The following is a 23,626-nucleotide window of genomic DNA, read 5'->3' as shown; positions in this document are numbered from 1 at the left end:
GAAATATACTTTATTAATAAAAATGGTGGCACTCTGGTCGCACAATGGTTCTTCATATTTTAGATGGCAGCTTTTTAGAACCTTCTGGTCATTGTCGATTAAGTGATTTATGTATACCATATCTAGAAATAAACACCTTACGCATTCGGATGCTCACCTGTCTATGCTGGGCTCCAGCTTGCACTGGTCTCTGAGCTGGGGCAATAATTCCTCCTTGGATTGTCTTACCGTCATGCCCTTAGCAAACACAGTATCCAGTAGAAACTTACAGGGCTAGGAAAGAACACAGAGCATGTAAACATCAGCAAATACCAATAACCCCCCGTACAGCGTTTGCTTTATGTTTGTATTTGAATATGAAATGAAACTGATATACAGCCCTACAAAGAAATGCAACCAGATCGGGGGTATTGGTATGACTCAAACTTAAAAGCTCAAACTCTAGGCTGTAGTTGGCTGGTGTAGTAGATTTGCAATGATGGCAGGTGGTGCCGTGGTCTGTTACTATAGCCCACTACTGCTGAAACCTCTTTTATTGAAAAATCTACTGTGCTGAAACCATGCTTAAGAACATGTACAGTTGCATTTCTATCAGGGTGTGTAAAGATGCTGATGGTTTTGCTCACCTCTGGGTCATTGACAAGCAGCTGGTACACTTTCACCCTGTATTCACCTTTCTTCAGTGCTCTTCCTAACCGAATGGTAATCTGTTACACACAAAAAAGCAAAAACATTAAAACACAGCAAAAACCTTAGATCCAAATGCTAAAACAACACTCCTAGCCAAGAAAAAATACCTTGTTATCATCAGAGAAAGAAGAGAGTGTCTCGTTGAGTCGCACACTCTCAAATTCCTGGTTGTTGGCGTAGACCCGGAACACTTTAAACTGGGTAGAGGGGACTCCGACAAACGGCTCCAGGTTTTGCTTGAACGCTGCCAGTGTGATCCTTTTATCGACATGTACAAGTAAACCTGGAAATATGAACAAAACACTTCAGACAGGCTTACATGACAATTATATACAGAACTATCATAAAAAACTGGACTGGAAATGGAATTTTTTAGCCCCCAGTGGCTCAGTCTTTGCAAGCAAAGACGGAAGTGGCTCATCAGTTTAAGCCAGACTTTGTGATAGAATTGTCAATCAGTTCAAAAAGAACATTTCACAGTGCAAGATTGTAATAATTGAGGTGTTTTACCATCTACTGTACAAAAAATTGTCAACAGTTTAGGGAGTCCAGAATAATCTCAGTCCATGTAGGATAAGGCCAGAAACCAGTTTACATGTGCGTGACCTGAGTCCTCAGACAGCATTGCATGACAAACAGCTGTGGCAATGTGATAAATAAAGCCCCCGAGGCTTTAGGGTATTTTTGAAAACCGTTGTCACTAAACACAATCTACCGCTGCATCAAGAAACGCAACCTTACAAAAATAAAGACTGTAAATTTCAAACAGAAATGCCAACTGGTTCTCTGGGTGCAAATCGTATCTCAGATGGATCACAAGACGGTGGAAATGTGTGCTATAGTCACACCTAGGTTTGTTTTTGGGGAAAAATTGACATTCAGGCCAAAGATGAAAATGACAACCAAATTGTTATCAGTGAAAAGTGCAAACCAGAAAGTATGACTGCCTTAGAGAAGTTTAATGGAATTGAGACGTATGCTGCCATCAAGGGCATAGCTTTTCCAGGGAAGTCCACGGTTGTTTTAGCAAAACAATGCCAGGCCTCATTCCACATTCACTACAATAGCAGAGCTTTGTAGACACAAGAGTGCGTCCAGACTGAAGAGTGTGCATCCCATATTGAAAATGTATGTTGCATAATGAAGTAGGAGGAGGCAAGCAGGTTGGTGTGAATAAATCAACTGTAGGAGCAATTGTAAGAAAATGGAAGACATACAAGACCATTGATAATCTCCCTTGGGGTCAAGATCTCATCCCGTGGGGTCAAAATGATCATGAGAACGGTGAGCAAAAATCCCAGAACTACACAGAGGGACCTGATGAATGACCTGCAGAGAGCTGGGACCAAAGTAACAAAGGCTACCATCAGTAACACACTACGCAGAGAGGAACTCAAATCCTGCAGTGCCAGGCGTGTCCCCCTGCTTAAGCCAGTACGTGTCCAGGCCCATCTGAAGTTTGTCAGAGAGCATATGGATGATCCAGAAGAGGATTGGGAGAATATCATGTGGTCAGATGAAACCAAAATGGAACTTTTTGGTAAAAACTCAACTTGTGTTTGGAGGAAGAAGAAAAACCCAAGAACACCATACCTACTGTGAAGCATGGGGGTGGAAACATCATGCTTTGGGACAGGACGACTGATCCGTGTTAAGGGAAGAATGAACGGGGCCGTGTATCGTGAGATTTTAAGCCAAAACCTCCTTCCATCAGTGAGCGCATTGAAGATGGAACGTGGCTGGGTCTTCCAGCATGACAATGATCCCAAACACACCGCTCGGGCAACGAAGGAGTGGCTCCGTATAAAGCATTTCAAGGTCCTGGAGTGGCCTAGCCAGTCTCCAGACCTCAACCCCATAGAAAATTTGTGGAGTCCGTGTTGCCCAGCGACAGCCCCAAAACATCACTGCTCTAGAGGAGATCTGCATGGAGGAATGGGCCAAAATACCAGCTACAGTGTGTGCAAACCTGGTGAAGACTTACAGGAAACGTTTGTTCTCTGTCATTGCCAACAAAGGTTATGTTACAAAGTATTGAGTTGAACTTTTGTTATTGACCAAATACTTATTTTCCACCATAATTTACAAATAAATTCTTTACAAATCCTACAATGTGATTTCCTGGATTTTTTTTTTCTAATTTTGTCTCTCATAGTTGAAGTGTAGCTATGATGAAAATTACAGACCTCTCTCATCTTTCTAAGTAGGAGAACTTGCACAATCAGTGGCTGACTAAATACTTTTTGGCCCCACTGTACAGCCACATGTCCAGAGTTTAGTATTATGAAATAATTATCCCAGCATGCTTTTTCCAGAGAGGATGCAACTCGGGTCCATTAACTTGTTTTGTCTCTGAACTGCTCATTAACACAGCATGTCCTATTAAACCACGTTCGCCAAAGTTTGCACATGTCTTGTACACTACATGACCAAACGAATGTGATGTGGCCACCCCTTCCATTTATTAGGTTCAGGTGTTTGAGGGACAACTGTTACTAACATGTGTCTAAATTATATGCTGCCAGATATGTAAAAAATTTATGTAAATTAATTGGCCATTTTATTAGTCACACCCACCATACAACGACTTACTGTAGAAAGAAGAAACCCCTACAGGACCCCAACTGAGCAGATATTGCTTGGTTGGTGGACCATTATCCTGAATCTATAAGGTTTCTTTTAATTAATTGTTGGTAAACAACTTCTGTCTGTAGCCCTCCCTACTCAAAATACGTGCATGTGTGTTAGGTATAGCTCATAAAAAAGCTAATTAATGTACATACTGGGTATTTGAACCTAATAAAATGTTATTTATAACATATAACAGTATAGTTGCCATGGTGATGGTGGACGCTGGCGCATTTGGCTGCCGCTACCGTTACCGTATTTTACCGTATTTTATTGTATTTTTATCGTTTTTCGTTTTCATCTTTTTACACACCTTGTGGATCTATTTCTTTTATGTTACTTTTGATACTTTTATTTGTGCTTTTGATACTTTTTGTTCTTTCTACTGTACATCGCGTCTGCGGCCGGTGGTGAACGGTGGATGAGTTTTCCTGGGATCGGCACGATGTTGAACTATTCCGTTGACCAGCTGAGGAAGTTCAACAATTGCACTACTCCATCGTGTATTTCAGTCATCAAACAGCTTGGACTCCTTCGCCGGCCTCGTTATATTCACAGGGGCTCCCGGAGAAAGCTTGTTTATCTTCGAAACGGTAACGCTATTCCATCCTTCTGGTCAGCCGTGCGCACTGTCGCTCCGCAAACACGTCATCAGAGCGCTGCTGCCTTGCACACCAGTAGCGGTGTAGTCTCCATGACAACGCTGTCCACGGAGTGGGATGGGAAACGCGGAGTGGACTTAGCAAATCTCCGTTCTCTTCCTCGTTCATCACAGCCAACTACACAACAATACCACTTGAAAATGGCATTGCTTAATGTTCGTTCACTCAACACAAAAAGTACTGTACTTAGTGAATTTATATCTGACAGTGAACTAGACTTTTTCTGTCTCACTGAAACTTGGCATAAACCCTTGGATTATTTTACGTTAAATCAGACCACGCCAATGGGATACTCGTATATTGATGAACCTCGTATGGAAGGGCGAGGTGGTGGTGTTGCTGCAGTCTATAGGGATGATATTAAAATAACCACTTTGTCTTTTCCTGCTGCTCTTTCTTTTGAACACCTGGCTTTCAAGTTGTCAGGGCCTACTCCTCTGGTCACTGCTGTAGTTTATCGTCCGCCAAAGCCAAACGCTTCCTTTCTCTCTGATTTTTCAGATTTTTTAACCCAGCTTAGTGCCCTCTCATCCTCTGTACTGCTTATGGGTGATTTTAACATCCATATTGATGACAACAACTGTAAATTTGCCAGGGAATTTTTGGAATTGTTACAGTGTTTTAATTTCACACAACATATACATTTTCCAACTCATAAAAAAGGTCATACTCTTGACCTTGTCTGCTCTACTGGTGTCCTAGTTCATCAGCCGTCCAGCCATGACCTTACTGTCTCTGATCATTTGACAATCATCATGGACATTGAGGTCACTAGGCCCATCACTAGAGCTAAACGTAAAATATCCTTCAGGAATCTTCAATATATCTCTCCCTCTGCTTTCTCAGATTCTCTTGTTAAAAAGATGTCTGTCTGTCCTGTACTGTCTAGTAATTCATCTGACCTTGTCGATTACTATAATGACATACTCGCCTCATGTCTTGATGAGCTGGCTCCTTTGAGAACCAAATTTGTTTCATTTAGTCATTCCGCACCATGGTACACAATTGAGCTTCACCAAATGAAATCCCGTAAACGCCAGCTTGAAAGACTTTATAAGAAAACCGGTCTAACAGTACATTATCAGATTTATTCTGATTATCTTCAACATTACAAAGACGCTCTTACGGCAGCCCGATCCACTTACTATTCCGAACTCATACATGCTGGATCAACAAATCCTAAGACTCTCTTTTCCACAATAAATAAACTTCTCAAACCAATTGACAATACTACCAATTCCTTTACAGTTGACAAGTGTAACTCTTACCTCTCATTTTTTCAAACAAAAGTTGAGAATATCCACAATTTTCTGACAGTTTCCCCTGTCATCTCTGTTTCTCCGCCTATCTCATCTCAATTTATTACCCAGCCTCTGTCTCAGTTCTCACCTGTGTCTCTTTTGGACCTATCTGAGATCTTAACAGGGATGCGAAGCTCCACTTGTGTTTTGGATCCTGCTCCATCAAAACTTGTTAAGGGTTGTTTTCCAGTTATCTCATCACTTATCACAGAGATAATCAATTCCTCTCTTAGTTCTGGCTCAGTCCCTCAATCACTCAAATTGGCTGCTGTTACTCCCATACTTAAAAAACCTGGACTTGACTCTAACATTATGAGTAACTTTCGGCCCATTTCCAATCTTCCATTTCTGTCGAAAATACTGGAACGTGTTGTTGCCTCACAGCTCAAAGATCACCTAAATTCCAATAATCTATTTGAATCATTTCAGTCTGGTTTCCGCCCCCAGCACAGCACTGAGTCAGCCCTCCTCAAAGTCACAAATGACCTTCTTCTTTCCTCAGACTCTGGACAAATTAATATTCTCGTCCTCCTTGATCTTACTGCAGCTTTTGACACCATTAATCACTCCATTCTTCTGTCCCGCCTTGAATCCTCTGTCAACATCACTGGTACTGCCCTTTTGTGGTTAAGGTCATATCTCATAAACAGACAACAGTTTGTTAATATCAACAATTGTAGTTCTGCCATTGCTCCACTGTCCCAAGGCGTTCCCCAAGGCTCAGTGTTAGGTCCCCTTTTGTTTATTCTTTATATGCTCCCCCTTGGTGACATCATACGTCGGCATGGTTTACATTTCCACTGCTATGCTGATGATATTCAGCTTTACATCTCCTCCAAATCCATTAATACTGAACTTCACTCCACTCTGACAAATTGCATCACTGAAATGAAATTGTGGATGAAAGCTAATTTCCTCAAATTAAACTGTGAAAAATCAGATATGATCATCGTAGGTCCTACAACCCTGGCAAAAACCACAAAAAATTTTCAAATTACCATTGATAATGACACTTTGTCTCCGTCTTCTAACATCCGAAATCTTGGTGTAATTTTTGATAGCAACCTCTCTTTTGACCGCCATGTAAATCACATCACCAAAACTGCTTTCTTTCATCTAAAAAACATAGCACGTCTACGTCCATCACTCTCCTTTTCTGCCGCCGAAACCTTGATTCATGCTTTTATTACATCCAGAATTGATTATTGCAATAGCATCCTTTATGGTACATCTAACAAAATCCTAAAAAAACTTCAGTATATCCAGAATTCAGCTGCTCGCCTCCTTACTCATACTCGCTCCCGTGATCATATTACACCTGTTCTACAAAAACTTCATTGGCTTCCCGTTGCTCAACGCATTCAATTCAAAATTCTTCTATTCACTCACAAAGCTCTCCATAATCAGGCCCCATCCTACCTCACCGACCTGCTCCATCAGCACATTCCCTCCCGTAGCCTTCGCTCTTCTGAGGCTAACCTACTGTCCATACCCTCTAGGACCAAGCACCGGACCTGGGGTGACAGGGCCTTTTCCATAGCTGCTCCATCTTTATGGAATGCTCTCCCCAAACACCTACGAGATTGTCCTGACCTGTCCAAATTCAAGTCACTTCTCAAAACTCATCTATTCAGAGTGGCATTTAACTTGTAACAACACAAAATAAATGCTTTTATTTTTGCTATTCTTTTTAATAGTTTTTATACTTAGATCACGACAGAAATGTGAAGTCCTAGATCCTAAAACTTGTAAAGTTTTCAGTTTCCTGATTGCATGTAAATCTGTCCTGTTTCTGTCTAATTTTAAGAAATTGTTCTATATTTGTTGTTCTCTCTCATAATTTAGCTAATTTTTAATGAACTGTCTTATGCTGCTCTCTTTGTTTTTATCTTAATTATTCTTGATGTTGATGTACTATTTTGATTTTGTACTATGATTTGTATGGTGTATGTACGTATTTGTTTTGATTATTTGTCTTATGTAAAGCGTCTTTGAGTATCTTGAAAAGCGCTATATAAATAAAATGTATTATTATTATTATTATTATTTGAGTGTAAAGACGTTAAGATTTTTGGCCAAATCACCCCACCAACTTAAAAGCAACACAGGATAATATCCTTACATTTCTGTGCATCCCCTGAGGCATCCTCCTGCGAGTACGTTTCTGCTTTGAAGTACAGGTATTGTGTCTGTGCTTTGCTCTTGCCGTTCTCATCATACTCGCTGTCTGTACCAGAGTCCTCCTCTGCTGTGTCCCACGTCTCCTTCTTGCCCTCGTGTGCTTTGGAGCGACGGCTGCTGGTGATGCTGTGCGAGTCGAGGCCATTGGCTAGTGGCAGTGGTGCGCTGTCGGCGTTGCACAGCGTGTCACTGCTGTGGCTTGAACTCAGGATATCCGAGTCCACCGAGCTGGTGCTGCGGTCATTGTTGGCGTCTGAATCGGACCGTTCCTCTGAAGCCAGCTGGTTCTCGGGCTGCGGGAAATCCAGGTGCTCAAAGTCACTGTGGTCGGAACTTTTCTGGCTCTCGCTGATGCTGGAGGTCTGGGTCTGCTTCTGTTGCTGCTTCTGCTGCTGCTGGAGAGAAATGTTCTTCAGCTTCTCCGTGCTCTCCTCCAGGATCGCCTCTACACACTGGTTGCCACCTTTAGCCCCCTCGAAAGAGTCCTCAGAGTCATTGCTCGCTTTGGGGTAGCTAGTTCTGTGGCCTAGAGACTCCTCTGGGAGCGACACAAAAAGTCTGATTGTGTTGCCGTGGCGGTCCAGGAGCTTCCACAAGAGCGAGTCAGTGAATGTGACCTGATGGTCTGGTGAATCCGAACTCTCCACAAAAACCTGAAGGAAGATAAAATCATGTAGTACGGACATCTTAAAACAAATATGAACAATATGGTCAAAAGTATGTGGACACCTGAACGTGAGCTTTCTGTACACTCCAGTTCAAAACCATGAGCATTAATATACAGCTGCCCACCACTTGCAATGTAAATACAACAGCCCCCACTCTACTAGGGAGGCTTTGGGAAAAAATTGTAGAGTTTTGCCTGTGGAAGGTTTTGCCTATTCAATCAAGAAAACATTTTTAAGGTCAAGCAACGATATTGGACAAGAAGGTCTGGCACATACTTTTACCCATATAGTGTTGTTTAGTATTCTGACTTAATGCATAACACCAAACCTTGTTACTCCTGAAGAAACCCTCCGCTTTCAATGTCTTGTTGGGAACATACAGAAGCCGGAGGTCATTATAGCAGCGCTCCAGGACGACACGCATAGTTTCTGCAGATAGTACGGTGGCCTAAAAGGTACAAACATATGAACTAAATATGGCTGACATTTTTGCAACTGTCCCTTTTTTCTTTTTCATATGTTAACGGTGGGTTTTCTAATAATAAACGTTTCGATCTTAGGTTCGAATCTCAGCTCTGCTATCAGTCGAACCAGGTGCCTACCCAGACACGATTGGCTATGTCTGAGGGTGGGCAGGTCAAAGGGATTTCTCATTACTGCTGCCATAACTGCCTTAGCTGAGTGGTTGAAAGCATCTGGACAGAGATGGTGAATAACAGAGATCAGTGTGTGATTCTACTTGGGCGATACTGTTCTCTGTGTGAACCCGCCTCTTGCAAGTGAACAGAAGTGTTGAAGGGGGCGCGTGTTATATGTGGCCCTCCTTATTCAGGGTAGGGGTCTGCAGCAGTAAAGGAGAGATACGACAGGGCAATAGAATATGACTATATTATGTACTTATCCAATTATATGCACCAAAGTTTAACATTATAAATATGTATATTTATTTAATATTAATGTAATATGTAATCTGTAGTGCAAGTGTGAACAGAAAGATCAAAGGAGAGAACGTACTTGTGCAATGAGTTGCTTGAACTCTGTAATGGTCTGGTTAAGGTACGCCCTAACACTGACAGGAGCAGCGATGGTCTCACTCTTCAGATTCACCACATGGACCTTCACCATCACCTCTGCAGATGCAAAATTAAAGTCTTTGAACACTATTTAGGTAAAGTATCAAATAACAGTACACACTCTAAATAAAATTATATTACATTTTAGAGTGCTTTAGGTATAAAGGGAAAAGGGTTTGTTGGCACAGATGGTAAAGTAAATCTGGCAGCTACCTCCAGGTTTGTAGGGCTGGAACACTTGGTCTGGTCGGCGAGTCTCCAGTAGCAAGTCGAACATATAGGAGGATTTAACCCCTCCAAGCAGCAGCCCCATTGGCACATCCTCTTCCCCTTCATATGAACGCTCCAGATACTCATGAAACTCATCATACTTCACCAAACGGCAGCAGTCCAGAGGAACCACACACTCAAGATCCATCAGCTAGCGACCCAAAAAAGCACAAATAAATTAACAAAACATAAAATGCAACCTGTGGTTTTTACAGTTTTGCCTTAAGACTATATCTACTGTGGTCCTAATAAGTTCATAAACTATACACTTGAAGGCCACCTTCCTGTTTTAGCTTTTATCTGTCTGAACAGCATCAGTTATTTGTTTAACACGTGTCATTTAATGGCAACAATCGGTATTATGTATCTGTCTTTATATTTTGGTCCATTTTATATTTTCATCTTTATTTTTATGGCTGTGAGGTAGGTTAAGATTGCTCTTGTCTTGTGTAAGGTTGTCTTGTCTTGGTGTACTATGGGCATTCTATCATAATGTGTTTTATTGTTACAGATAATTGGCAGATCTCACAGGTTGGGGGTTTTCTCATTTTACCAGGTGTTGGTGGGTTATTCTGGCATGGCCGATTCGGCACCTTGTGTATATGACTTGATCTTTGGGTCATCCCTGGTGAATTCTTGGTTTAGCATTGAAGTTTGGGTGTGAATCAGTTATTAATAAGGTTTTATAATAGAGCATTTAAGAAGACATCAGTGCTTAATTCGCCTGATTCTTGGCAATATCGTGCAATGATCATGAAATCTTAGTATAAAACTATATAGTAAATGTGGCTTGTTTACCTTGTATGCTATTTCAGTAGCTTCTCGGAGTGTTTTATCCTTGTGAACCTCCAGCTTGTTCTCCATCATCATCATCTTGACAGGATGCATGCAGAACAGCTTAATCTAGGAAAACCAGCAAGTAAATTGAGCGCAATCTCATGAAGGAACTGTGGACAAGATAGCATTAATATAATTGAGAGAGCAGTACCTTGCATGTGTTGCGTTCAATCTCCCGTTGTCTCTTCTCTTGCTCCTCGGATTCTCTTTCTCTCTGAACGACGCACTTTATGTGCTCTGGAAAGTCCTCCACGTCAAGGTACTCTGCACACAGTTTTAATAGTCGGTAACCTAAGCATGTGAAATCCTTTAATAACTCAAAATTAGCCTCATAACTTTTCTCTTACTTGCATTCCTGGAGTGATCTTTTAGTCTGTATATGAGCATGTAGGCATTTGTAGAGCTGTTGGAACAAGAACGATCATTAAAAAAAAACATGATGCACACTGCTGAACTGCTTAAGTTTGCACACACTTGTTGGAAACATGTACACTAAATGGCCATAAGTATGTCGCACCTGTCCATGAGCTTAATGCACATCCAATTCAAAAAGCACAGGAATTCATATGAAGTTGCCACAATTCTTTTCCAGGCTACATGTCTGGAAAAGTTTTTTGGAATCTCTGTTGGAATTTGGGCCCATTCAGTCAAAAGAGCGTTTGTCAGGTCCAAATTTATCAGAAGAATGAATATGTTAGTGTAACAGGACTGAGTGAAAACCTGGGGACAAGTATTTGTTTTATTATTATTTTGTTTTTAAGCATTTTCTCCCCTTTTTTCTCCCTTTTAGCACGTAATTGCCTAATTGCGTCATGCTTCCTCTCCACCAATACCGATCCCCGCTCTGATTGAGGAAAACAAAGCTAACCCACGCCCCCTCCGACATGTGGGCAGCATGCCGTAGGCATCTCGTCACCTACAGTTTTGATGAGTGCAATGCGGATCAGCACCGTGTACGGAGAGACACACCCTGACAGCACTCTTTTCCCGTCTCTGTGCAGGTGCCATCAATCAGCCAGCAGAGGTCGTAATTGATAAAAAGTTTTTATTAATGTTTTAAATTATATATTCTAAATTTGCAATTAGATTAATTTGCAGGACACTTGGCTCAATTAGAAAATCCATTTTAAACTTAATTTTCATTTAACCATTAGGACATTTAAACATTTAATGTCCTAGGGACGGAAATGGCACTGATTCCACAGAATGGCCCTTTAATGGTCCTATTGATGTAAAATGACCTTTTATATACTACTCTCCAGCATCTATGAAACCACAACTGCATCATGGAATGGTAGCAAGTCAACAGGGCTTTGTTACTGTGCAAATAAAAAGTCCACTGTCTTTCTCTGAGAGGCGTCTTACTGTTTTCAGCACTGATTTGACTGAAAATCACATGTTTGGGCTCTTTCCTTTGAAGCCCTGTTGTTAAAACAGTAGCCAGAGGCAGATGTTTAAAAAATATGTATGAGATGAAAGGCTCTACCCACCTGGCAAAGGCACTGGAGTAATAGCCTCTGCTCCCTGAGGACCCACCATAGGTCTTTCTGATATCATCCTGTGTGATCTGCATGATACAACAGCATCAAAGCATTTACACAGTTAAATTCATACAAGCACTTGATTTATGGAAGAAATATCAGTGGTTGCGAGACCGATTCTTATTACAGCAGCAGTAACAAGGGCTAAAATACCTTGCTGACATGCTGGTCGTTAAAGCTGTACCACTGGCCATCACTAAAGGACTTGATGCAAGCGTAGTAGTGCCCGCCAGCAGCGCTTCCAGAATGCACCATTACTGAGAAGAGTTCATAGGTCAATGAGCTCTGCAAAAGAAAAGAACAAAGATAAAGTAGACCTGCTGGAAATGATCACCTACACATTATAAATAAAAATAACAAAGACAGGAGCCGCTCAGGTGGCGCAGCGGTAAAAACACACGCTAGCACACCGGAGCTGGGATCTCGAATACATTAGATCGAATCTCAGCTCTGCCATCTGGCTGGGCTGAGCGGCCACATGAACAACGATTGGCCTGTTGTTCATATAGGGGTGGGGTCGTAGTAAGCCAGATAGGGTCTCCTCGTAACTGATGCAACTACGACCTCTGCTGGCTGATTGATGGCGCCTACACAGGGGCGGGGAAGGAGTGCGCTGATCAGAGTGTGTTCTCTCTGTACACAGGGCTGATCCGCATTAGCACTCGCCTAGTGCAGGTGAAAAAATGCATACAACTGCTGCCCACGTGTCTGATGGGGCGTGGGTTAGCTTCGTTCTCCTCGATCAGACCGGGGATCGGCATTAGCGGCAAGGAAGCGTGATTCAATCGGGCAATTGGACACACAAAGTCGGGAAGAAAAAAGGGAGAAAATGCATAAACAAAATACAAAAAAAGAAGAAAAACAGCAACAGCTATGTTGCACAATTCTTAGCAAATAATCATTCTGAGCAAGATTTAATTACATTAAAAAAAGCAGAGAATACTCTGCTCCCACCATGAAGAAAAAGTCAGTCGAAAGCATGGTTTTGAGACAGAAAGCTGTCCATCAAACAAGGAAGAGAACAGTAATGGGTAAAGTGGGCATTTTGTCCTTTGGGGGCATCAAGTCCCCAAAGATGTTGTCCTTTAATAGGTGAAAAAAAAACGCAGTTCTGATGGTGTTGGGGCAAAAAGTAGTGGACTAGATTCATTAAAAAATAAATAAAAACTAGCAAACCACTGTGCAGAGTTCAAACTTGCAAGTTAAAATCTGGCTGGGCATCCACAGTGGACATCCACTGCGTCTGAGGAAGGGAAGGTTGGATGGGTGTCTCCCCAATGTCGCTGCGATATACGATTTTTGGAATTGGTCCAGGAGTATGCACAAGTTAAATGGGGTGAGGAACGTGGCTGTCCATACGCTGTATGGCTCTGTGTGGGAACCCAACACTAGCAGGTGATAAAAAGTGGACGCAGATTGGACACATGAAGTGTCCACATGCTTTAAAGATAAAAAATGGTTTTACTTTAAATTAGACTGAATTTTAATGGCGGAAACATGAAATATAATCAGTGCATTGCGTGACGTCCAGGGTAAAGTGGACGCATTCTCTTCACAGGTAAATAGCAAATAAAATCATGACTGCCACTTCATTGAGTGTGAATCACTCGGCTAATTTACAAACAGCAGATTTCTGGACAACAAAATAAGTAACATTTAGGTGGACAAAAAAAAAACTGAGGTACCTTTGACTTCAGAACTCTTTCAGTAGAGCTGGCATCCAAGCAGATGCCCTCATCCACACCGTCATCTGTAGAGAAGTCGTTGCTCATCTGGTCGCTGTGGCAACTGCCTTCGTTCTCTGCCCCGCTGTCAGTACAGCTCTCGGTCTGAGGCGATTTCTGTGGTGCACAGGTGTGAGGTAAAATCAAAAGGGAGACAAGAGATGCTTGACCAGCACAATCAAGGATTATTGATACACTTTAGAAAACAAATCGGTATAATTGTGAATCAAGCACCACCACAGCAATCAAGAGGGCTCATTTTTACCTCATCCTCTACGTCGATGAAGGGGCTCATGTCAAGCTCTTCGGGGAAGGTCATGCGGTCGTTAAGTTTGATTCTGTGCATAGTCGTGTAGTCAAAATCAAAACGCTTGAGCTGAAGGGTGAGCAGGTAGGGAAAGTGCAGAAATCGCAGTCCCTGAAATAAGAAAATAAAAAGGAAGCAAAGTATATTTATATATATATATATATATATATATATATATATATATATATATATATATATATATATATATATATACACACACACACACACCAAGTCAACCTACAGACAGTATCTACGTAGCTACTATAAGCAACCAAAAAAAAAAAAAAAAACACTGATCTGTAGTGATCCTTTTCTCTAAGGATGATTGGCCCCAACCCACTGCCTCCTGGCCTTGGCTTACCTTGCGGGCATCACATTTCTTCTTGCAGCGCTCACAAAAGTACTGGTTCGGTCCATCCAGAGTTTCAGGCTGGACAAAGGCCTGCAGTGCTTCCTCCTGTCAGAGAGACACCAATAAAGTACCATGCATGGTAACATAATAACTTCGAACAACTAGAACATGTAAACTTGGAGATAATGACACACCACACTGCCGAAAGCCTGACTGGCACCGAAGGGCCTGATGACCAAGGGGATGTCCAGGTAGGTGTCGATCCGCCAGCTCTCATAGCCACACTCCAGACAGCGCACATAGTCCTTCAGCTTGCCCTGGTACAGCTGATTTATAAGGTCAGCCTGAGGAGTCAAAGCATACAAACAATCAGTAAAAATATACTGGGTTCCGGTCAAGCATAAAGGTCAATCATATGCTCAATAAACTTTAAATTACAGATACTAATAATAACAACAGCATATTCACATAAACCAAGCACTTTATTGGGTATACCTATCTGGCAAGTCCATTTATTGATTTTCTAATAAGCCACATCAACACAAAGAAGCTTTGTGGGTATACAAGTACTAACTGTAGCCTCACTGACGATGTTTTTGTGTATTGAATCACTCAGCACTTCAATGACACTATCATGCTAAGAACATGGTAGTGTGTATTGTACTTGTACATGTGTAGCATGTAGCAGGTGCAGCAATGTTGTTGGTATTTTCAGTGTCAAGTGGCCTGGGAGGACACCCCCTCCCCACACCTGTCATTCAAGCCTGAATTTGTGACATATCAAATGGCGTGTACCTGCTCCGTCTGTTTCCACTTCTGCTCCAAGGCGTCAAACATTACCCGGCAAAGTTCCTGGACGTCATGCTGCTGCCAGGCTGTCAAAATCACAAGCACACACCCCACAGTCAATTACAATAACCAGTGGCTAATTCACACCAGATAAGTGTTACGAGCATATATTTGTCGAGTACATATAGTTTGCTTTACACTGCTCTTGTTTTATGTCTCTTCGAACCTCTGCATCTTACCAGTTTTAAAAAAACAGCATAAGTATCCATGTTTTTTGTGGTGGGGGAGGAGTTTGTTTGTTTATTAGTATTTTAACGTCATGTTTTACACCTTGGTTACATTTATGACAGAAACTGTAGTTACCGACCAAGATTCACCAGTTCACAAGGTCACATCGAACACAGTCATGGATAATTTTGTATCTCTAATTCACCTCACTAGCATGTCTTTGGACTGTGGGAGGAAACTGGAGCTCCCGGAGGAAACCCACGCGGACACGGGGAGAAAGAATCCAGACCTCCCCACCTGGGGATCGAACCAGGACCTTCTTGCTGTGAGGCGAGAGTGCTACATACTTAGCCACCGTGCCGCCCCTGGGGGAGGAGTCAAATGGAGCTTAGCTCTCCATACACGATAGGGCTCTGTAATGGAATCCAACGCTGGCAGGTGATGAAAAGCTGCCACATATTGGAAACATCTCAAAAGGGGGGGTGTGGTGATCTGGCTCTCCTTGGTCGGACTGTGGGGTTGTGCAAGAAGCAGTGGATTCACAATCAGAAACATGGACAGTTTGAAATGGCTTTTGATTTCTGCCATTAGAACTTGAACTGACATGGATGCAGCACTTACGAGACTCGTCCAGAGCGAATTCGGATTTAATACCGTCTATTAATGCTAGAAATCCAGAGAGGTTTCCAGAGAAAAGAAACTCACCTTCACTGCTGTCCCAGCCAAAGCTGCGCGTCACATCCGTAGTCTCAATGGCACGCTTCTTGCTGGTCTGCAGCAGCACAAACAGCCTCTGCAGCTGGTAGGGGATACTGGTGACCGGGTCTTCCTCTGACTCTTCAAACTCCCAACTAAAAGAGGACAAAAATAAATGCTTTTCCCCTCGCTTTCCTTAGCCAGCACTTTTGAAACGCAGTGACGTGGGTATGGTTTGCTTACTTGTAGAGTGCGTTTCTGAACTCTGGTGTCATGAACAGCGTCTGCAGTAGACTGTTCAGGTAACAGGTCATGGCCTGATTTACCAAACCCACATATCCTACAAAATATAAAAGAAAAAATGAGAAATTAACACTTCAGCAAACAGGTGGGAACAATATGAAATTTAAAAGTCAACAGGTATAAAGTATATGGCCAAAAGTATGTAGACATTCACCAGAATGATTAGGTTATAACCACACATATTGCTATAAAGACCTGGTTTAACAAGCTTGTTATGGAGGAACCACAGCCCCATTTAACACGTATTGCAAGCCAAGCCCCTGTGTGCTCAACCAGACACACTCCAGAACCACCTGGAAAGTCTGTCAGTTAAAACCGTGAAGGAGGCCGAAGTCATATTATTGCCAATGCTTTTGGAATGGCCAGCAAGATTATGGTCAGGTGTCCACATACTTTTGGCCACACCACCCACTCCTATTCTGTGGGTTCATTTTGTGTTTTTTATAATTTCCAAGAAATCAGTCTGTCATGGTTTGTGTTATACTGTGCAGGGCGAGCTACCTGTGTCAGACTTGTTAAGTATGGAGGAGTAGGAGTAGCTGGGGCTGCTGTAGTCACTGCTGCAACCCACAGTACCATCGCGGGACAAGGGCCCGATAAAGCGGTCATGAGAACTGTCATCTAACCCGCTGCTGTCTGCGTTTCCCGACTCGTCCTGTATATTAACAAACACAAAAAAGCTTTGGTCAAACCTTCAGTGTTAAATGCACAGTGCACAAAGAGCTATGATATAAGCCAGGTGTTTTCAACCTTTTTAGGCATACGGCCCCCTTCGTGTGCCCAGCGCAACGCATAATAATTAATTAAAAGGTTTTAAAAGTTATTGTTACTTGTGTTTCATTTTTTTTTCCACTGTATGTTTATCAGAAATCCTAAATTTGGTCTTTATTATTCTGGGATTAGCTTCAAGCAAGCTCTGATGAAGACTGAACTGTGTGTAAATGGGATTTAGTCCAAAATCTGTGAATAAAGCATTCATTGTGGTGTCTAAACACTTTTTGAACACTTCTGTAACATTTGTTTACACGTACTAGAAGTATAGAAAAGGGAAAAAAAAGTGGCTGAACATTCAGCATGGATCTTTGCTTTTGTCCATTCAAAACAGAGAACCTAACAAGTGACCCAGGCATAAGAAAACCATACTAATTAAAACCCATCGATGTCCAACAGGTCACTTACTGAAGCTATCTGAGGCTGCTCGCCATCCTTGTCTGTAAGTTGCAGGAAATTCCTCTTGCCTGGCTCGAACCCAGACTCCACCAGTGACATCTCACTGGTCTGGTCCAGAGGCGCCTATATAGAGACAGACAAAAAGACAAAAACAATATTGAGAGAGAGAGAGAGAAAGAGGATGAAAATAGGAGCATCATTCAATTAAAACCTATTGCAGGGCCTCGACCATACCCTCATCCCCAAACATAGCCAATGTCTGTATGTGGATACCCAACCGGTATTACTCAAAATAACCTTGTTGGGGATTTCCACTACTATAGATTTATCTAAATATATGAGGGTTCTTCAAAAAAAGTTTCCGCACTTCTTAAACTCTATTTATTTAAGAATTGCTCAAGGACCCAACAGTGGCTGCATAGCAGAGCCTGGATTTGAACCACCAATCTTCCGGGTGATAGCCCAAAGCTCTACCCACTAGGCTACCACTGTCCCTAATCTCTCTTAGACACGACCAATTACTCCTCCTTCTGCCCTCACCGTTTCCAACGAAAATATAAAAGTGCGGAAACTTTTTGAAGATTGTATTAATACAAAATTGTATATATTAGATGTGCATTGAATGCTATAAAAATGACAAGTTTGTCACAATTTAGTAGCAAGTATCCACATTACTGTATAATAAAACCAAAGATCCTGTACAGAGCGAATAATAGTATGTTTTTATATCTGTTGCTACATTGAAATCCGGCACTGACTGAGCAAGTGCTGGCTGAAGCAGCCAAGCCGTTTGGAGGCACACTTGTCAGTATACTCTCAATGCCGGTCCCAAGCCTGAATAAAAATAGAAAAGTTGCATCAGAAAGGACATCTCATGTAAACACTGCGACTTTATGGCTTTTGTTAAATACATTAAAGTCAGACCTAAGACCAGCCAAACCAAAAAATAAATGCTGATAAGCCTGTATTTTTGTACAGTAAACATAATTGATTTGCTTACCAAACTCGCCACATTGCCCCATGCCAATTCAAAGGTGCCATTCACGTAGCCAGCCTTAAGAGCGACGTCCTCAAAGAGCTTGGAGAGAGAAGTGGAAGCCGGGAGATTAAGGGTCAGTCTCTCGTTGACTGTCTTGGCGTTGGTGGTGTCCTGAACTATACACAGCACTCGGGGTTCCTCAGCAGCACTCTCTATCTGTACCATACAAAATACATACAGTTCAGGATCTTGAAGCTATGATAAAAGAACACCCTGCTGAGCATGCTTGGAAATAAACTGGCCATATTAGACATTTTGGGAGGGCTCAGCTTTAGCCCAGGATGAAGTGGTAACATTTCAAAGAGGCTCATATGAGAAAGTGGAGAAATTAATCTAACGTCATGTGAGCATGTTAACAAACAAAGGAATACAGAGTGCAGCTCAGACTTCATGCCCGCTGCCAGGAAAAGTGGCCAAGAGTTACTCTTAATTCTTGTACATGATCCAGATTTGAAATTTTTTTAAATCCAAGTCCAAAATGTGACCTTTAATCTTTCATGTTTTTATTGCTCACAGTAACTATTTCCAGCCATGAGTAGACATTTTCAAGCTTCTTGAAGTACATGCTTGTAAAATAAAACAGAAAGCACTTTAAACCGATTAAAAAGCAGAACACAGTAGCAGCAGCGACAACAGTAATTGGCACCACTGGCTTTGCAACTAATCTTAGTACCAATACTAATGATATTATTTGCCCTTTTTAACTTTGTCCTATGTAATGCAGTTCTAAAAAATCTATTTGCCTTCTTACTGAGTTCATATATTTTTGCCTTTTTCTTTTTTTTTTTTACACTAAATGGTTTGTGGATCAATGCACATCAATTCTCCAGTTTACTTTTATTATTATTATTAATATTATTTACAGCCTGGTTGTGAAAAAACGGAAATTTAAATGACCAACAAACAAAATCTGACTTGAGCAAACAATCGGAAGTGAGAACAGCTATGTATTGTGAACATATGCCTTTCAATTGTAAGAGTTTCCAAAAACTGAAATATCACCAACATCTTATAAGCAAATAAAGCAGGAAAATCTAGCCTGAAACACACAGCTGGCCTTTCATCATGCATCTTAAACTACGAGTTAGAGAATAAAGAAACAGGACGTTATCTAAGAGATCTGCTCCCTTAAAATCCAGTAAAAAAAAATTCTGCTTGGTGATGGAATCATAGAATCTGTTTACAAGGATGAAGCCATTTAACAGGCTGTCAAAGAATGACACAAATGAAACGTTTCTTTGCTGTCGGTAGGCGCCCACGATTTTTATAAGTGAACGAAGAAAAAAAAACTTGTGGCCGAAATAAATGAGGTTTATGAGTTTCTTTACAAGCACAAATGCTAATGAATTGTGCTTTTCATATCCTTACTGATTAATTATTCACAGTCCAGTCTAGTTAAAGTATGGGAACCTCTGGCCTAACCACTAAGATTTAATGGCTTAAATTACTCGGATTGTTAGTGTGGGTTGTAAAGCTGGCCATGCCCTACATACATACACAGTCTGACAATGTATTTCTCACAAAAAGTGTCGTGCAAGTTTGATGAGCCTCAACAGAAAACATCAGTGCTGCTATTGTTGAATACATAGATTCACATGTATTTTTTCTAACAACATTGCAATAGTTATTAACTATAATGTGTTTGTCAATTAGTATGACCTGGGTAAATACCATTTACAATCAAGCCAAAAAGTCTGCACACCCCTTTCACCTTCTCCACGTTTTATTACGTTATAGACTCATTCTATAATACAGTAGATCGAGTTCTTTTTATGCCTCAAACATCTACACACAATCACCAATAATTATGAAGTGAAAAATTACGCTGCTGAAAAACATCCCCTCATCATGATGCTGCCACAGTCATGCTTCACTGTAGGGATGGCATTACCCAGGTGATGAGCGGCGCCTGGTTTCCTCCAGACATGACACTTGGTATTCAGGCCAAAAAGTTCAATTTTGGTTTCATCAGACCAGAGAATCTTGTTTCTCATGGTTTGAGAATCCTCTAGGTGCCTTTTGGCACCTTTTACTAAGGAGTGTCTTCTGTCTGGCAACTCTACCATAAAGGCGTGATTTGTGGAGTGCTTCCTGGATGGTTGATCTTCTGATAGGTTCTCCCATCTCCACAAGGATACGCTGGAGCTCTGTCAGAGTGACCCTCGGGTTCCTGTTCACCTCCCTGGCCAAGGCCTGTCTTCCCCGATTGGTCTAGGAAGATTTTTGGTGGTTCCAAACTTCTTCCATTTAGGAATGATGGTGGCCACTGTGCTCTTTGGGACCTGTAAAGCTGCAGCATTTTTCTGTACTCTTCTCCAGATCTATGCCTTGACACAATCCTGCTTCTAAGGTCAGCAGATAATTCCTTTGACCATTCCTTTGAGTTTGCTCTGATATGCCACTGTCAACTGTGGGACCTTATATAGGCAGGTGTTGGCAATCTCCAATCATGTCCAATCAATTGAATTTACCACAGGTGGACTCCAATTAAACTGTAGAAACATCTCAAACAAAATGCACCATAGCTCACTTTTGGGTGTCATATCAATGGGTGAGCACACTTGTGTACATATGATATTTTACATGTTAATTTTACATGGCACCAATATCTAAAAACCTGCTTTCACTTTGTCATTGTGGGAAATTTGGTGTAAAATGTTGTGACAAAAAATGAACTCAATCTATTATAGAATGAGTCAGTAGTGTAATAAAACGTGGAGAAGGAGAAAGGGGTGTGCAGACTTTCCGGCTTGACTGTATTTTTTGAGTAACCTAGTTAAACCTAAGGGTTTAGATGATTTTCCTTTAACGATATATAGCGGCGCATGGTATGCTTGGTTGTTGGACCTTGTCCTAAATGTTACTCACACTTATTAGTCTGTAGTTAGTATGTCTGCATAATTAATGCAAGCACAAACACCCGTACCGTGCCGTTACCCTGTTACATTCAGACCGGCAGCGATTTTTTGCCTCTTGTCGCCCGAATTGCTGATCGTTCATCACCCCGTGTTCACACCAGAAGCGCCATGATCGCCTGTGGGTGCTTGTTTGCCATGGTTTATTGACGCCAAGCAAAAATAAATAAATAAAAATTGAAAAAAAAATTGCCATGGCAGTATAGGATATTTTACCTCCTACTACCTACAGAAAAAAAGCATTCACCCCGAATCAGATTCATTCCCACCCAGCTTTTAGCACATATCAGATGTGTGGAGGAAAATAAATCATATAAATTTCATCCCTGCATAGTCCATCACTGTCTGTGCAGTCAACATGACAAGAAAACTGTATTTTGTGATAGCGACTGCTGCTGTCTATTTGCAGAAGTTTGAAACCACAAGGAGTTTCTCTTCCATCTCTAGTAAGAACTACTATCCAAGGCCCCAAAATGGGGCGTACCGTTTCACGGTAGCCCGCTCAGCAAGGTGTACCGCTCTGCTAAATGCTCAATTCCTATTGGTAACTGGCACACCTCATCGCTTCTCATTTGCATTAAATTGAACCCACAGCCGGTAGGTTTGTCATGTCTGAATGAGGGTTTATCAGAAACACACGCAGCAGAAACGCTCATGCTAAAGCTACCTGAGAGAACTTCGTCTTCATCTCGTCCAAAATTCTTTGCCTGCAACTCCAAAACATTTCCTGACGGCAAAGGACACAAGACAAAACACTGAGAAATGTGGGACTGGCTACAGAAGAACACTGCTGAAAGAACAGTCAACTAAAGAGTTAAGTCACTTTTAAAACAGAAATTATAGACAACGCCAAATTAGAAAAAGTTGGGACATCATGGAAAATGCCAATAAAATAACACAGAGTTTCTTACATTTACTTTGACTTTCATTTGATTGCAGACAGGATAAACCTGATATATTTCATGTTTTGTCTGCTCAACTTCATTTCATTTATTAATAAACATCCATTCCTGCATTTCAGGCCTACATTGCAAAAAACGTTGGTCCATCCTAGATGCCTCAGAGCCCAGAGAATTCGACGCTGCTTCTGGACATGGTTAACATAAGGCTTCTTTTTTGCACAGTAAAGTTTTAGGTGGCGTTTGTGCATGTAACTCCGTATTGTATTGCTTGACAAAGGTTTGATAGAGTAATCCCTCACCCATGTGGTTATATCAGCTATTGTTGAGTGGCGGTTCTTGATGCAGTGCCGTCTGAGGGATCAAAGATCACGAGCGTTCAGCTTAAGCTTGTGCCCTTGGCCTTTACGGACTGAAATTCCTCCCGATTCCTTGAATGTTTAATGATATTATGCACTGTAGAGGGAGAAATATGCAAATCCCTTCCAGTTTTTTTTTTTGGGATACATTGTTTTTAAACATTTCAATCATTTTCTCACACATTTGTGGACAAACTGGAGATCCTCTGATCATCTTTGCTCATCAAAGACTCAGCCTTTCCTGGATGCTGCTTTTGTACCAAACTGTGATTACAATCACCTGTTGACATCACCTGTTTGGAATCACATCATTATTTCTTTTTTTCACCTCATAACAAGCCCTAAATTGCCCCTGTCCCAACTTTTTTTGGAATGTGTTGCAGGTCTGAAATGCAGGAATTGAGGTATATTAACAAATATAAGGAAGTTGAGCAGACAAAACATGAAATACCTCAGGTTCAAACTGTCTGCAATCAAATAAAAGTCAAAGTAAATGTAAGGAACACTGTGTTTTTATTTTATTTGCATTTTTCATACTGTCCCAACTTTTTCTGATTTGGGGTTGTATTTTGAATTATACTCAACAAACAAGTTAAAACAATAAAAAAAAATCCCTCTGAGAAGTCTGCTAAGAGAAAACTGCTACATTGTAAATCTAAAAGCCTTTGCAGATATGTTGCACCAGCAGCAGTATAATCAGATTAAGGAGTATTTTTATCACGGCTCATATCTCTACGTGCTGACATGATGCAGGCTACACCAGACTGGGCCACTCAACCCAGCCGACAATATTCTGGAAAGTACATGTGCTCAGATCACGGCATGGTGTTTCCGATAAAGCTAGGAAAAGAACCTCAGACATCAATCCATCTACAAGGTTCAGTGTATCATACATAGAATCAAAAATGAATTAAGGAACATCACATGGTGCAAAAAAATACTTCTGGAATCCTGCCAGAATGAAGCAGACAAGAGCCGCTGGGCACTTGAAAGC

The 23,626-nt window shown here is 41.4% G+C and overlaps 1 protein-coding gene across 2 annotated transcripts in view; it reads right to left on the bottom strand.

Moving 5' to 3' along the window:
• usp47 (ubiquitin specific peptidase 47) overlaps positions 1-23,626 on the bottom strand; it is a 36,296-nt gene that overhangs the window by 5,459 nt on the left and 7,211 nt on the right. The window contains exons 2-24 of one of the 2 annotated variants that reach the window (XM_063013176.1): positions 22,042-22,101; positions 18,421-18,615; positions 17,430-17,543; positions 16,752-16,905; positions 16,191-16,287; positions 15,957-16,102; positions 15,030-15,109; positions 14,429-14,578; positions 14,244-14,339; positions 13,841-13,993; positions 13,537-13,692; positions 12,005-12,136; positions 11,801-11,877; positions 10,658-10,713; positions 10,462-10,574; positions 10,272-10,376; positions 9,417-9,624; positions 9,145-9,260; positions 8,459-8,578; positions 7,404-8,115; positions 798-973; positions 627-707; positions 158-273 (exon numbers count right to left, since the gene is read on the bottom strand). In XM_063013176.1, coding sequence (XP_062869246.1) covers positions 158-273; positions 627-707; positions 798-973; positions 7,404-8,115; positions 8,459-8,578; positions 9,145-9,260; positions 9,417-9,624; positions 10,272-10,376; positions 10,462-10,574; positions 10,658-10,713; positions 11,801-11,877; positions 12,005-12,136; positions 13,537-13,692; positions 13,841-13,993; positions 14,244-14,339; positions 14,429-14,578; positions 15,030-15,109; positions 15,957-16,102; positions 16,191-16,287; positions 16,752-16,905; positions 17,430-17,543; positions 18,421-18,615; positions 22,042-22,101 — 3,413 coding nt within the window. The remainder of the gene's footprint in view (positions 1-157; positions 274-626; positions 708-797; positions 974-7,403; positions 8,116-8,458; positions 8,579-9,144; positions 9,261-9,416; positions 9,625-10,271; positions 10,377-10,461; positions 10,575-10,657; positions 10,714-11,800; positions 11,878-12,004; positions 12,137-13,536; positions 13,693-13,840; positions 13,994-14,243; positions 14,340-14,428; positions 14,579-15,029; positions 15,110-15,956; positions 16,103-16,190; positions 16,288-16,751; positions 16,906-17,429; positions 17,544-18,420; positions 18,616-22,041; positions 22,102-23,626) is intronic. The other variant, XM_063013177.1, reaches the window with a different exon arrangement.

Source organism: Trichomycterus rosablanca, chromosome 17, assembly GCF_030014385.1.
Source record: "Trichomycterus rosablanca isolate fTriRos1 chromosome 17, fTriRos1.hap1, whole genome shotgun sequence".
NCBI classification, from domain to species: Eukaryota; Metazoa; Chordata; class Actinopteri; order Siluriformes; family Trichomycteridae; genus Trichomycterus; species Trichomycterus rosablanca.
The sequence above is the reverse complement of the archived record's forward strand: the minus strand, read 5'-3'. Positions and strand labels throughout refer to the sequence as shown.